At 40.1% G+C, this 15,848-nt stretch overlaps 2 protein-coding genes across 2 annotated transcripts in view; both read right to left on the minus strand.

Annotated features, from left to right (window-relative positions):
* The window catches only part of NBEAL1 (neurobeachin like 1), a 175,565-nt gene extending 171,666 nt beyond the window's left edge, over nucleotides 1–3,899 (minus strand). Inside the window, exon 1 of the mRNA XM_060152294.1 lies at nucleotides 3,759–3,899. Within this exon, the coding sequence (XP_060008277.1) occupies nucleotides 3,759–3,809 (51 nt within the window). The 5' untranslated portion in view covers nucleotides 3,810–3,899. The remainder of the gene's footprint in view (nucleotides 1–3,758) is intronic.
* The window catches only part of CARF (calcium responsive transcription factor), a 96,128-nt gene continuing 84,135 nt past the window's right edge, over nucleotides 3,856–15,848 (minus strand). Inside the window, exons 20-21 of the mRNA XM_060152295.1 lie at nucleotides 5,797–5,843; nucleotides 3,856–4,035 (exon numbers count right to left, since the gene is read on the minus strand). The gene's annotated coding sequence lies outside the window, so the exon portion shown is untranslated. The remainder of the gene's footprint in view (nucleotides 4,036–5,796; nucleotides 5,844–15,848) is intronic.

Raw genomic sequence — 15,848 nt, forward strand, 5'->3', positions numbered from 1 at the left:
ATTTAAATACCTACTGAACTTTCATAATGCTCAATGGCAACCTTTAAAACATCACTTTACATAGAACTCTATGATGGCACCTTAATATTCATCTATTGCTAACACACTGTGGAATACACGTGCCGAGGTTAGCACTGTAACAAATACAAAAGATGTCTTAACCATACATATTGCCCTGAAACAGATCTTCATAAATCTTCAAAGTCGTCTTCTTTAATCAGGTATGTATACAGTGTTTGATATGAATAGCATACCAAACAGGGCAGCACAATAATAGACAATGTTTAAATTTTAATCATTAAGGATGAACTTGATACTCAAGAAAAATAACTGGTCACCTTTGGAGGATGCTAGCAATCAAGTCATTATTCTGGAAACAAACAGAAAGAATCAAAGTTTAGGGCTTCCCCTGTGGTGCAGTGGTTGAGAATTTGCCTGCTAATGCAGGGGACACAGGTTCGAGCCCTGGTCTGGGAAGATCCCACATGCCGCAGAGCAACTAGGCCCGTGAGCCACAACTACTGAGCCTGCGCGTCTGGAGCCTGTGCTCCGCAACAAGAGAGGCCGCGATAGTGAGAGGCCCGCGCACCGTGATGAAGAGTGGCCCCTGCTTGCCATAACTAGAGAAAGCCCTCGCACAGAAACGAAGACCCAACACAGCCAAAAATAAAAAATAAATAAATTAAAAAGAAGGCTCAACATTAAAAAAAAGAATCAAAGTTTATTTTGCCTGCCTTCCCTTTAAGGAACTGTCATCAAATAACTGATGAGGGGACATTTCTCTATATATGTTCTACTCATAAATAAAGAAATGATAAAATCTGAATATCACAGTTTTGCAAACTCCTAATGACATAATTAATGCATACAGGCAAAAGTCACTGATGGCCAAGACACTCATTAATTATTCTAGCCTCCAGCCGCCAAGCAGGATGTGAATCAATCAAGTCTCTAGATCTGCCAGTTTGCAGACACCAATAGAAGTAACAATTAAAATCAAGAGAATTCAACCAGCAAAACCCAGACTGAGGAAATTCTCATGTCAAAATCTGGTTTCTTCAACAAATAAATAGAAGGGATAAAAAGTGTGGTGAGGAGGAACCCATAGATTAAAAGACTTAACAGACAAATTTTCAGCAAAATACAACATGTATGTTTTGTTTAAATATTGTGTCAACCAAACAGTAGCAAAATAAGAACATTTATGAAGCTACCAGGAAAGTTTGAAGACCAACCAGATATTTGATGGTTTAAAGAATTATATTGAGATTATGTTTTTAAGAGGAGTTCTTATAATATAGATATATTTTAAAATATTTATGGATAAGATATGTTGTCTGGGATTTGCTTTAAAATAATTCAGGGGTAGAGGGAAGGGTAGTGGAGGGTTCTACATGAAACATCACTGAATATGAACGGATAGCTACTGAAGCACAGTAACAGATACAAAGGATTCAGTACAGTATCCTCTCTATTTGTGCGTGTTTGAAATTTTTCACAATAAAAGCTTTAAAAAGAAAGATGAACTAAAAAGTTCTATATGATAATCCATAGAATAAGGACAAAAAAGCTCCACGTCCCTCAGAGGTCAAAATAAATGAAAATCTTATGGTAAGTTAGACAAGAATTCTCCTTGTATACACACTACTACTTGACAAATAAGAAAACTGAGACCCAAAGAGATAAGTCTTGCTCAAGGTCAAAAAACAAAGCAGCAACAAAGCCAAAACTAGACTGCACAATTGCAAGCCCAAAAAGAGATCTTAGCTGGAGCTAAGTTAAGAGAAGATCTGAGCAGTCCTGAAGTAGTCTGAAAGCCTGTCAAAGGTACAAAAAAAAAGTCTTAAAAGTTAGGAGAAAAAAAGAAAGTCAGGTGGTTTGAAGGGTTATATGCTAGAGTGACAGCAATAAAGCTAGAGAGAAAGTACTATAGAGAACCAGGTATTTGGTAATCATTCTCACTAGGGAAAAGAAGTGTTAAATCTATGATGCATATTTGGAAGCTACTTGAATTCAAGGTATCGGAAGAAAAGAAAGTTGTTGTCTAGCTTACAAGTAGCTTATTCATGAACTGGTGAAACATAAAATCATTATCTTAAATAATGATTTTTTTGAAAACCGTTGAAAAAAATTTTAATCTTATTAAGTGCACAAGTGATTTAAATCTTAAACATAAAAATGCGATTTATCTTCCTGTCCAAGAATAGGCTTCAAAATTTGACCATGAAGGTCCTTCATTATTTACTCAGACATTCTCATAAAAGAGTAAGGATTCACTTTTATGTTAAGTCATTAGGAACAAAATTCTGTGTTTGTCGAACAAACTACACTAGCTTTTCAATAAGCACAGTGTCGCCTGAATAAAACATGAACTCGACCTAGAAACAATATAACTAATTAATAAGGCAGTGTAACCCCATTTACTTTTTGTCATTCTGAAAATGGAAAACCTAGTAAGTTTGATGGATTTTTTAAAAAATAATTTTCAAACGAGTACTGGGCATGCATACTAAAATGCATTTTAATTTTTGGCTGACATGTGTTAGTGACTGTTTTCAAGTCACTAAGAATTGGATCCCTTTTTTATTGGAAGAGTGGTCTATTTTTAAAAAGACATTTCTGGCATTAAATTACACAAGACTAAAAGCTATTTTAAAAATTCATATTAAATATTTCAAAGTATATGTCCTTCAGTAACTATAAAAAATACCAAACCAGGAAGTCATAGAAAATTCCAGTGTGAGCTCTAATATTTAATATTAAGATAACTGAGATCATCTGTTAAAGAATAACTTCAAAGAACTTTTAGTTCTTTAAAAAGCTGAAAGCATAGAAAGGGAGCCCTACAGGATAATGCAGAAACGGAAGCTGAGACTTGAGAACTTCACCACGCAGACCTAAAGTAACTTAAGGAGTAAGTTAGAGATGTTACTCTGACCCTTGCCAGTATCTTCAAAGTAGTAATATAGCTCCTAACTTGAAAAACATATTTTTAAGTAGTACCCTTCTTCTCCAATAACCTAAAATCAAAGCTAACATGTAAAAATTCACATAAAGACGAATGGAGAAAAACTTATTTTTGAATGACAAAAAAAAAATAATGAGCAGTCATAATGGATAAGAGCATGGACTTGAATCAGGCAGTTGTGAGTTCCCGGCTATATACGGAAGCAGAAGGGGCTCCTTCTCACTAACCCCTTTAAACTCTGCATCAGTTTTTCTCATCAGTAAAAAGGATAATTACAGATACCCATCTCACAGGATTGTTGTGAGGATCAAGAAAGACGATGCTTATAAGGTGCTAATATCAGGGCAACTTTACAGTAACCACCTCAAATCAATAGCATTTTTATATAATAATCTTTTAATTTAAAAGATTATGAGAAAAATGCTTAATGCTCTTCTCATTAAAATATCTCTATCTGTACTCCCACTTGTGGGAGGAAAAAAAAAAGCACAAACAAAAATACAAATGTTTTATTTTTCTCAAAGGTCATACTTTTACTTATATAATTTTAGGATCCCTGAAGACAAATATCATATTAAAACCACATCCTACAGCTTTTAAGAGCATGCCAATATTGTGTATGTGTTCAAACGTGAAAAACTGGAAAACAGAAAATCCTGTGTTTTTAAATTTGGGGTCATTACTATGAATAAATATGCTATTATCCATTAAATAAAGCGCTAATAAGGCCAGTCACAAAATTTTATAACAAAGTATTTCAAAACTTAGAAATAAAAAGGAAAGCAGTTACCTTCGCACAATAAAGCATCCAAAGTTCAAAGAGTCTCTCTCTGGATGCCATTCTGGCTTTCACTCTGGCACTTTAATTTTTCCTCAAAAAAAAAAAGTTCAAGACCACAGCATGTTCATTTTATTTTCCAAGTTTTTCAGCCGTTACAGTAAAGCTCAAAGCAGTAGGGAAAACAAAAAGAAGTGAAACAAATGGACTGTCTTCTGGTCAATAAAATTCAGTTTCAGCAGTTACTCCAACCTATCTTCATCAGTGGTCGTTGGGCAATTAGATAAATCTGTGAAAGAGAAAAATATGCAAGGATTTGCTTTAAAAAGAGGCCATATTAATAATTATAGGTTTATCAGAACTAGAGATTTATCTACCTCATTTCCCACCAACAACCGGCTAAGCATTTACAACTGATTGGATTTCATAGAAACTTGTGTTTCAGGAAAACATGACAGCTAATACAATATATCACATCAACACAAAGTCAGAATCCTCTTGGGCAGAACTCAAAGATGAGTACTCATAACAAAAAATGTGTCCAATGATAATAAACAGAAAAAACGCCGTTCCCATTCATACATTTTCTATAAACATAGAAAAAGTACACTTACTACTGACATATTTCAAAGACACAGAATCCCTCAGAATTTTCTAGTCTGCTTCTTCAAACTTGTTGGGAATGTTTGTCGTGTGTTGCAGGGCAGGGCGTGGGGAGGAGGGTGAAGAATTCCTGGTTTGTTTGTTTGGACAATCCTCAGAGAGTGAAAGTCGACCTGCCCACCTGGCCTCTCTACCTCTCCATCCAGTAAGAAGAAAGGAGCACGCACGCACCGGCAAGGAAAACACCCCGAGAAAGCCTCCAAATGTTTTGGGGGACCTTTAAATTTCCTCCTCGCATCCCAAACAACCGAAAGGGAGGCAAACTTCAGACGTGCCAAGCTGCCAAGTGAAGCTTTGGGGAGGGGGCAAAGCGAGCTTGGCGTCCCCCGACCCGCTATCCACGCCCTCCCGACCGCACCGGGACACACCCGGGTCAACCTCGCCCCCTCACGGCCGCCCCTCACTCTACGGCGCGTTCACCACCAAGCACCCGGAGCCCTCCCATTTCTGCCACGCGGCCCCGTCTTCCCTACGACCCGCTCCCCATCACCGCGCTCACATTGGACGACTGTGGTGCCGCCGCCGCCGCCAGGCCCACATCTAACTTGCTTCCCTTGCCCTCTTCCCAAGCTCAAGCCCGTATCACCCCGCAGCTAAGCAAGAGGGCGGGAGGGAGGCGGGGCGACGACAGCGCGAGGCGGGGCGCGGGGCTGGGAGGAGACAGGGGCGGGGCTGTCCTCACGGCTAATGATTCCGGCCTCTAAGGATTTCCCCGCCCCGGGGCAGTAGCTGCTCATTGGTCGCGAAGGCTGGGAAGGGGCGGGATGGCCTGAAGCCGCGCCCCTGCATACCTGCGCAGTCGCAGGCGACCCGGCTCTTGACGACCCGGCGGCGGTGCGCGGCGGCGCTCCGCGGGGCGCTCTAGTCTTCCCCGAGGTGGCCGCGTAGGAGGACCGACGTGCTTACGTCCACCCACCGCCGCTGCTGCGGACTAGCAGACAGCGTTCGGCTGATGGCGTCATTTCCGCGAGTCCTCTGAGGGCAGGGAACCGTACCGTGATAACTAAAGGGGATTTCTTTTTTTTTTTTGTAAAAAGGAGATTGGTTGTGGGAGTGTATAGTGAGAACAGACAGCTGCTCCCACACCCCTGCAAAAATCCTTTCCCTTCATCGTGTTTGTGCCTCATACTTTCTCTGTCGCCGGGTGTCAAGTGCAAAGGGTTTATTTTACCACTACTCAAGGCTTCAAAAGGGTCTAGCTCTTGCAAGAAAAGAAACAAAAGGAAAACGGCAGCATTTACTAGCTATAGGCAACTTTGGTGGGGGGGATGTTTAAGGAGACGGGAAGACTCTTGAGCTTAGTACACCTAAACATTTTTAAAACCTTTTATTGTGAAAAATGACAAGTATAGACAAAAGTAAACTAGTATAATGAAATCCTATATACCGTCGTTAATGTCCCATCTTGTTTCATCAATACCAGCAGCTGACAAACTGTAAAGAGTCAGAGAGTAAATATTTTAGGTTTTACAGACCATCCTGCTTGCAACTTAACAAAAATCAAAATAAGAATATTTTATGATGTGCGAAAACTAGATGAAATTCAAGTTCCAGTGTTGTAAAGTTTGTTGGAACCCAGCCATGCCCATTCCTTCACTATTAATAGCTGCTTTCACCCCAAGGTGGCAGAGTTGACACTAATTTAAAGTAGTTGTTTGCAAATTAGGCCTTTTGAAGATCTCTTCTTGGTTCTCAAGCAGGCATGTGAAACTTAATATGTGAAAACTTCGGGGGAGGAAGGGGGAGAAATTACTCTTGCTGCAGCATCCCCCATTTTAGTAATTAGCAGCTCCATTCTCCTAGCTGCTCAGTCTCAAGAACCTAGGAAGTATCCTTGCCAGCTTTCTTATATACCTCACATTCGATCTAATCCTTTCAGCTGTATCTTCAAAATATATCTGGGCTCTAACCATTTTTCTACACCACCACCACCACTACCACCCTGATGTGAGTTACCACTAAATCTTTTCTGGATTATTGCAGTAGCCTTCCAATTTGTCTCCCTGCCTCTGCCTATGCACTTTCCCCACCTATGGATTCTTCTCAACATAGCAACCAGAGTGATCTTTTAACGTAAAAATAAGATGTCACTCCTTTGCTAAAAACCGTCCATTGGTTTCCCATCCCACTTAAAAGGGCCAGCAAGGACCTGTGTTTTCCTCCCACACTTCCCTCTCTAACTTCTCCAGCTACAGTATTATTCTAGCCTTCCGTTATATCATCCAGACACATGGCTTCCTTGCTGCTCCTCAAATTCACAAAGCACACTCCAGTCTCAGGGATTTTACATAAGCTGTCCCTCTACCTAGAGTGCTCTTTCCCCAAATGTCCACACACAATCTTAAAGTCTCTGCTCAAGGATCACCTTGTCCGTTGCTATAGTCTGAACGTTTGTGTCTTCCCGAAATTTGTAAGTTGACATCCTACCCACCAAGGTGATACGTAGTATTAGGAGGTGGGGCCTTTGGGAGGTACTCAGGTCATGAGGGAGGAGTGCTCATGAATGGCATTAGTGCTCTTATAAAACAGATTTCCAGAGCTCCCTAACCCTTTATGCCATGTGAGGATACAGGAGAAGTCTGAGACCTGGAAGAGGGCATTCACCCAACCATGCTAGCACCCTAATCTTGGACTTCCAGCCTCCAGAACTACGAGAAAGAAATTTCTGATTATAAACTACCCAGTCTGTGGTATTATTATAGCAGTCCAGGCAGACAAAGACATCTGTGAAGCATTCCCTGACATTTCTTTAGAAAGTAGCATTCCCTTTTCTCCCTTAATCTATTTTTCACTATAGTATTTATCAGATGACATATAATTTATTTGTTTATTGTGAGCTTCCCTCTGGTAAAATTAAGCACCATGAAAACAGGGACTTTGCTCTCAGGTCTTTGTATAGTGTCTTTTTTTTTTTTTTTTTTTTTGTGGTTCGCGGGCCTCTCACTGCTGTGGCCTCTCCCACTGCGCAGCACAGGCTCCTGATGCGCAGGCTCAGCGGCCATGGCTCACGGGCCCAGCAGCTCCACGGCATGTGGGATCTTCCTGGACCGGGGCACGAACCAGTGTCCCCTGCATCGGCAGGCGGACTCTCAACCACTGCGCCACCAGGGAAGCCCTGTATAGTGTCTTATACACAGTAGGAGCTCAATAAACATTTGCATACTGTATAATGAAATAAATTACCTATTTCACTACATGTCTCTGTACTTATTCCACCTCAAATTTTCCTCCCACTAAAAACTGTTAGTTTACAGCATGTTGGATTCATCATAAGAATAGCACTATAAAACATAAATTTAATCAAGTTATAAATTATACTGAAAATAATAAACGTGTTGCTCATAAACAAAGGTGATGATATTGTTGTACATATTGCTTCTCAAACTTCCAAGTGCATACAAATGACCTGGGGTTCTCAGTAAAATGCTGATTTTGATTGAGTAGGTCTGGGATTCAGTGGGTCAGCGGTCTGCCAAACTCCCAAGTGGCACCAATGCTGCTGATCCACAGACCACACTTCTGAGCATTAATGTTCCCACAGTTAACAGAAGATGTATTTTGCTTTGTTTTGGAAGTAGTACTAATGGATTTGCATCCATCTACTCTCATCTTCTTCACCTTCCCCTTGTGACTAGTGACACAGATATCGAAGAGATATAGTATGTGACACAAAACCAAGCCAATTGCTACATGTAGGTATTGAATCCTCAAGCATGACATTATTGCTGTTAGAGCCAGGAAGAGATAAATACATCATCTGGGATGACTCATGGCTGTTCCTACTGGGATACAAAGGATGGTAGTATTTTGTTTTAGGGTCTGCATCATAGGGACAGTCCTCAGCTTTGCCAACAGTAAGGAGACTCCAGGGCACTGACTTCCCCTAGTTAACTCACAAAGGACTAATATATGTAACCTGTGTGGCAGTTCCCTTCTTTCTGTCCTATAGGTCTCTAGCTATGAACTGAAGAAGAGAAAGTCAAGGAACATATTGTCTCTGAGGAATCTGCTGGTTGATTCTCTTTTCCATCTAGTAATTTCAATAATGGGATAGGTTGGTACCCACCAAACTTCTGTGAACGAGGATTATCCAAGTCTAATTTCTCCTTTCCCTTTTCCCTCAGACAAAATACACACTGAATTACAGTGGAGGATTAAGCAGTTCTTTTGCTGAAGGTTTCAAGTCTCCCAAAGATAGAGTCAGGGGGAGATCAGGAGTTATGTCTTTTTTTAGTTAATTCCTTTCCTTATACCACATAGAAGGAAACAAGCACAGTTACTCTCTGCATAGACTTAAATAAGATGTGTCTCCTGGGCAATCCCCAGTTCCCTTAGCTCTCTCAATTCTCAGTTTTCTATGCACCCTATCTTTAAGCTGTTCCTCTCCAATGTCCCCATTATCCTCACACTATAAGTGTGGGATCCAGGCCCCTCTTGAGTCTGTTAAATTCTGCTGCGTATAGATGCCAACGGTCTTCCTCTGCTGAGGCTTCTGAGGGCTCCCCGGAGTGGGGAAAAGCTTTTTTGTCAGTGGGTCCTTCAACAACACTAGGTGTCCCTCCTCCAGTGTCTTTCTATCTACCTTTCTCCTAACAAACCTCAGGTGAATACATTTTCTTAATAAGACTGTTACTCAGCAGCCTTCTTAAATAATATGGCCTTGTTATCTAAAATCATGCTTCTGACCAACTTTTCATGGTAAAAGGCATACTCAAGAACTGAAATAGCCCCCTAAATCCACTGGATGCTTCTGTGCTCAAACAGTTTTGAATCTGATGGCAGAGTTAGGAATTTCAGTTCCACTCACCAGATATAGCCTTGGAATGTTACTAAATTAATTAACAATGAAAATTACATCTGCCAAGATAACTGGAATATTCATGTCTCTCAGGGCATTATTTTGCCATAGAAAGAATACATAAGGAGGTAAAGTATAATCTCAGGATTGCTTTTTTATCTTGATTCAGAGCAAGTTAAATTAATTAAATTAACTGGATGAGTAGTGACATCTTGTATAATAACCTGCATGCAATCATTCCCACGATGGGCAACCTGCCAACTGAAGCAGATACTTAATTGTGCTAGAGAGAACAAAGTTTTCCCTTGGACAGGGTTGGAGGCACATGAACAAACTTTTGCTTTTCAACCTCCCCTTTCATAAATTCTGTCCTGTCCATTTCCCTTCGATCCATACCTTTTCAGTTAGCATGGCTAGAGGCTTTTCGAGTTTATTGATCTTTTCCAAAAAACTAGCTTTTGGTTTTGTTGATTTTCAATATTGAAATATTGAATATTGAATATTCTTTCTCTTCTTTTTCTAGTTTCCTAAGGTGGAAGTTTAGATGATTGATTTTAGATCTTTCTTCTTTTCCAATATACGCATTCAATGCTCTAAATTCCCCTCTAAGCACTCCATTCGCTGCACCCCACAAGTTTCAACAAGTTGTATTTTCATTTTCATTTAGTTCAAAATGTTTTACTTTCTCATGAGATTACCTCTCTGACCATGAGTTATTTAGAAGTGTGTTGTTTAATCTCCAAATATTTCGGGATTTTTTCGAACTATCTTTCTGTTACTGATTTCTAGTTTAATTCCACTGTGGTCTGACAGCAGACACTGTATAATTTCTAGTCTTCTAAATTTGTTAAGGTGTGTTATAGAGCCGAGAATGTGGTCTACCTTGGTGAATGGTCCATGTGAGCTTGAGAATGTGTATTCTGCTATTGTTGATGAAGACACATGGATGTCAACTATATCCAGTATGATTGATGGTGCTGTTGGGTTCAACTATGTCTTTACATCTGCCCTGGATCTATTTCTGATATAATGGGAGTCTCCAACTATAATAATGGATTCATCTATTTCTCCTTGCAGTTCTATCAGTTTTTCTTCAGGTACTGTGATGCTCCCTTAGTAAGTTCATACACATTAAGAATTGTTATGTCTTCTTGGAAAACTGACCCCTTTATCATTATGTAATGCCCCACTTTATCCTTGATAATTTTCCTTGCTCTAATGTCTACTCTGTCTGAAATTAATATAGCTATTCCGGCTTTCTTTTTATTAGTGTTGGCATGTTTTATCTTTCTCCATCCATTTACTTTTAATCTATATGTGTCTTTAAAGTGGGTTTCTTGTAGACAACATATAGCTGGGCCTTGTTTTTTGACCTGCTCAACAATCTCTGCCTTTTATATAGTGTATTTAGAGCATTAATGTTTAAAATGATATTGATATAGTTGGATTAATATTTACTATATTTGTTACTGTTTTCTATTCATTGCCCTTGTTTTTTTGTTTTTTTGTTTTTTTTTTTTTTGCGGTATGCAGGCCTCTCACTGTTGTGACCTCTCCCGTTGTGGAGCACAGGCTCCAGACGCGCAGGCTCAGCGGCCATGGCTCACCGGCATAGCCACTCCGCGGCATGTGGGATCTTTCCGGACCAGAGCACGAACACGTGTCCCCTGCATCGGCAGGCGGACTCTCATCCACTGCGCCACCAGGGAAGCCCTGCCCTTGTTCTTTGTTCTAATTTTTTCTTCCACTTTTTCTTCCTTTTATGGTTTTAAGGGAGCATTTTATATGATTCCGTTTCCTCTCCTTTCTTAGCATATGAGTTGTACTTTTTTTTTTTTTTACTTTTTTTGTGGTTGCCCTAGAGTTTGCAAAATACTTTTACAACTAATCAAAGTCCACTTTCAAAAAACCCTGTACTTCTTCAAAGGCAGTGCAAGAACTTTATAACAAAATATTCTTAATTCCTCCCTCTTGTCCCTTGTATCATTATTCAGTCATTTCACTATACGTAGGTAAACATATGCATATACATACATAAGCATACATAATTGAACATACTGTTGCTATTATTATTTTGAACAATTGTCAGATCAATTAAGAAAAATAAAAATTTTTATTTTACTTTCACTTATTCTTTCTCTGATGTTTCCTTTCTTTATATAGATCCAAGTATCTGATCTATATTGTTTTCCTTCTCTCTGAAGAACTTCTTTTAATATTTCTTGCAAGGCAGATCTACTGGCAACAATTTCCCTCAATTTTTGTTTGTCTAAGAAAGTCTTTATTTCCTCTTCACTTCTGAAGAATAATTTCATGGGGTACAGAATTCCAGGTTCGTGTTTTTTCTCTCAACACTTTATTTATTTTTCTTTTTTCTTTTTGGCTGCGTTGGGTCTTCATTGCTACACGTGGTCTTTCTCTAGTTGTGGCAAGCAGGGGCTACTCTTCGTTTTGTTGTGCAGGCTTCTCATTGTGGTGGCTTCTCTTGTTGCAGTACACGGGCTCTAGGCGCACGGTCTTCAGTAGTTGTGGCTTGCAGGCTCTAGAGCACAGGCTCAGTGGTTGTGGCTCGCAACCTTAGTTGCTCCTTGGCATGTGGGATCTTCTGAGACCAGGACTCAAACCTGTGTCCCCTGCATTGGCAGGCGGATTCTAAACCACAGCACCGCCAGGGAAGTCCCCTCTCTCAACACTTTAAATATTTCACTCCATTCTACTTGCTTGAATGTTTCTGAAGAGAAGTCAGATTTAATTTTTTATCTTTGTTCCTCTATAGGAAAGGTGTTTTTTCCCCTCTGGCTTCTTTCAATATTTTTCTTTATCTTTGATTTTCTAACTTTGAATATGATATGCCCAGGTGTAGCTTTTTTTTGTGTGTGCATTTATCTTGCTTGGTGTTCTTTGAGATTCCTGAATCTGTGCCTTGGTGTCTGTCATTACTTTGGGGAAATTCTCAGTATTTATTGCTTCAAATATTACTTCTGTTCCTTTCTTTCATTTCTTTCTGGTATTCCCATTACACACATATTATATCTTTTGTAGTTGTCCCACGGTTCTTGGATATTCTGTCCTGTTTTTGTTTTTGTTTTGTTTCAGTCTTTTCTTCTTTTTGTTTTTCCATTTTGGAAGTTTCTACTGACATATCTCAAGCTCAAAGATTCTTCTCAGCTGTGTCCAGTCTAATAATGAGTTCATCAAAGGCTTCTTCATTTCTGTTGCAGTGTTTTTGATCTGTAGCATTTCTTTTTTATTCTTTCTTAGAATTTCCGTCGCTGTTTACATTGCCCATCTCTTCTTGCATGCTGTCTACTGTATTTACTAAAGCTGTTAGCATATTAATCATAATTGTTTTAAATTTTCTGTATGATAATTCTCAACATCCCTGCCATATATAAGTCTGGTTCGGATGCTTGCTCTGTCTCTTCAAATTGTGTTTTTTGCATTTCAGTATGCTCTATAATTTTTGATAGCCAGACATGATATACTGGACAAAGGAACTGCAATTAAAGAAACCTTTAGTAATATGGCAGTAATGGGTTAGGGGAGGGGAAGCTTTCTATAGTCCTGGGATTAGGTCTCAGTCTTTTTAATAAATCTATGCCTCTGACCTGTGTACTTCACAAATGCTTCTCAGTTTTCCCCCCCTTAGGTGGGACAGGATGGCTACAGTGTACTGCAGTTGGGTATTTCCCTTCCCCCAAGTCAGCTAGGCTCTGATAAAACCCCAATAGTTTCAGCTCTGGTAAAATAGTTTCTCTTGGTGGCAGACTTGTTAAAAAGAACAGAATGCTCTGCTTATTCGAAAATGGTTCTTTTTCCCCTCCCTCTGTCAGAAACATGAGGGGATTTTTCTCCAATATCTACTATGAGAACCTGATTGACCTCCTCGCAATAAAACTCAAAAAGTTGGGGGAGACTCCTCCATTGCTGGGACCTCCTGGAGTTTTTAACTCTCAGACTAGTTCACTCTACTCTGAGCCTCCAGTGCTTTGTCAATTACAGGTAAGTTTCTCCTACCCCCCCCCCCCACCAGTATGAATTCCTATGGAGGATTCTGCTCAGGGTTTCTGTTCTGGTAAGATTTGGTTCTCTGTATTCACCTGTCTGTCGCTGCAGTTTTGCAGGTAGTGGTTTGCCCTGTGACCTCACATCTCTGATGGAGCTAAGAGGAATTGTTCATTTTTCAGTTTGTTCAACTCTTTACTTGTTAGGACGGAGTGATAACTTTCAAGATCCTTACATGCTGAACCCAAAACTAGAAGTCTTATCCATACCTTTTCAGTAGGTACCACACAGTTGTCTGAACTACCGTCAGACATACTAATGCAAACACTCTGATTCTGATTACACTGACTCGAATATGGGTGTTTCTAAAATTTTTTACCCATTTACAGATTCCTTTATTAAAGTGGATTACTTTATGTATTCTCCTTTAGAATCACAGAACTAGAAAACTGGAAGTTATCACAGAGATCATGGAATTCAATATCTTCATTTTAAATATTAAAAAATCAAGGCCTGAATCTGAATCAAACCAAGCCTCTAGACCAGCACTGTCCAATAGAAATTTCCGCCATGATGGAAATGTTCCACATCTGTGCTGTTTAGTACAGTAGCCACTAGCCTTATGCAACCATTGAACAATAGAAATGTGACTTGTGCAACTGAGAAGTGAATTTTTAGTTGTATTTATTTTTAACTTAGACACATGTAGCTAATGGCTACTGTATTGGACAGTGCAGCTCTAAAGCTAATTTGCATTGCAGGAAACACAGAGGATAGAGAAATAAGTTAAATGACAATTTATTAAAAATAAATTGAGGGATCTTCCTGGTGGTGCAGTGGTTAAGAATCTGCCTGCCAGTGCAGGGGACATGAGTTCGACCCCATGAGTTCGTCCGGGAAGATCCCATGTGCTGCAGAGCAACTAAGCCTGTGAGCCACAACTACTGAACCCATGCGCCACAACTACTGAAGCCTGCGCACCTACAGCCCATGCTCAGCAACAAGAGAAGCCACCACAATAAGAAGCCCGCACAACACAATGTAGAGTAGCCCCCACTCGCTGCAACTAGAGAAAGCCTGCATGCAGCAACAAAGAATCAACGTGGCCAAAAACAAATAAATAAATTTTTTTAAAACTTATAAAAAATAAATTGATGTCTAGAGGAGTTGACTAGCCCTGTAGCATATTGCTTATGGTTGACAGAACTAGAACTAAAACCCAGAACTCCTTAATTCTAGGCTTTTTTGACTATATTGTGCCACCTTTCAGAGTCCAAAGGTTGATGAATTTTGAGCAAGTTTTCTCAACCTCAGCACTATTGACATTTTGTACTAGATACTTTTTTGTTCTGGGGAGCTTTATTGTGCATTGTAGAATGCTTAGGAGCATCTGGCATCCACACAATAAATGCCAGTACTGTCTTCCAGTTGTGACAATCAAAAAGGTCTCCAGACAACGCCAAATATCCTGGGGACAAAAACTGGGGGCAAAACCATCCCCAGTTGAGAACCTCTGGTTCCTAGGATTTCCTAGGTACATAAGATGTCCTTTAGGACCACCAAAAGAGGCAAGGTAGGTCCAACTTAATAGTACAATGAGAACTTCAAGAATGTGATCTAGTTTTAAAACTACAAATTAGGGAATTCCCTGGCAGTCCAGTGGTTAGGACTCAGTGCTTTCACTGTCAGGGCCTGGGTTCAATCCCTGGTCAGGGAACTAAGATACCACAAGCTGTGTGGCACGGCCAAAAAAAACCCCAAAAAACAAAACAAACAAAAAAAACTGTAAATTAACTCAAGACAGGGCTGCCTATTGGTGGCTATCACCAGAATTAAGACCAAAAATCAAGGAACGCATAATAATTGTTTGTTAAGCACCTATTATGCATACAGTACTATGTGCTTTACATCTTTTATCTCTAATTCTCAAACTAACATTGCAAGGCAAATAGAATTCTCCTCATTTTACAGATTAGATAACTGTGGTTCAGAAAGTTTAAGGAACTGGCACAAGGTCACACAGGTATCTAGCAAAAAAGAGAGGCAAAATTCATACCAATTAGCAATATCTGATTTTAACACCCATGTACTTTCTACTTGGATACCCATCTCTCTAACAACCTTTTGGTACTCGGGACTGCAGATCTGAAGCATAAGATAAAGAAAGGGGGAAAGAAAATAATAAGGGGAATTCTTACTGAGGTAAAGGTACATTTAATGGGGAGAGTTGCAGGGAGATACTGCCAAATAATTACTACGATTAAAGCAGGCTTCTAGTAGAGAGTGGTACCTGAGCAAGGCCATGAAGGAATGTTAGAATTTGGGTGTCCAGAAAGAAGAGGAGGAGAATTCTGAAAAAAGAATGTCTTAGGTAAAGGCTTGACTCCTGGGGGCTTCCCTGGTGGTACAGTGGTTAAGAATCCGCCTGCCAATGCAGGGGACACAGGTTCGAGCCCTGGTCGGGGAAGATCCCACATGACGCAGAGCAACTAAGCCCATGTGCCACAACTACTGAGCCTGTGCTCTAGAGCCCACGAGCCACAACTACTGAAGCCTCTGCGCCTAAAGCCTGTGCTTCACAAGAGAAGCCACCACCAGGAGAAACCCGTGCACCACAATGAAGAGTAGCCCCCACT

The sequence above is a fragment of the Lagenorhynchus albirostris genome, chromosome 6 (assembly GCF_949774975.1).
Source record: "Lagenorhynchus albirostris chromosome 6, mLagAlb1.1, whole genome shotgun sequence".
NCBI lineage: Eukaryota > Metazoa > Chordata > Mammalia > Artiodactyla > Delphinidae > Lagenorhynchus > Lagenorhynchus albirostris.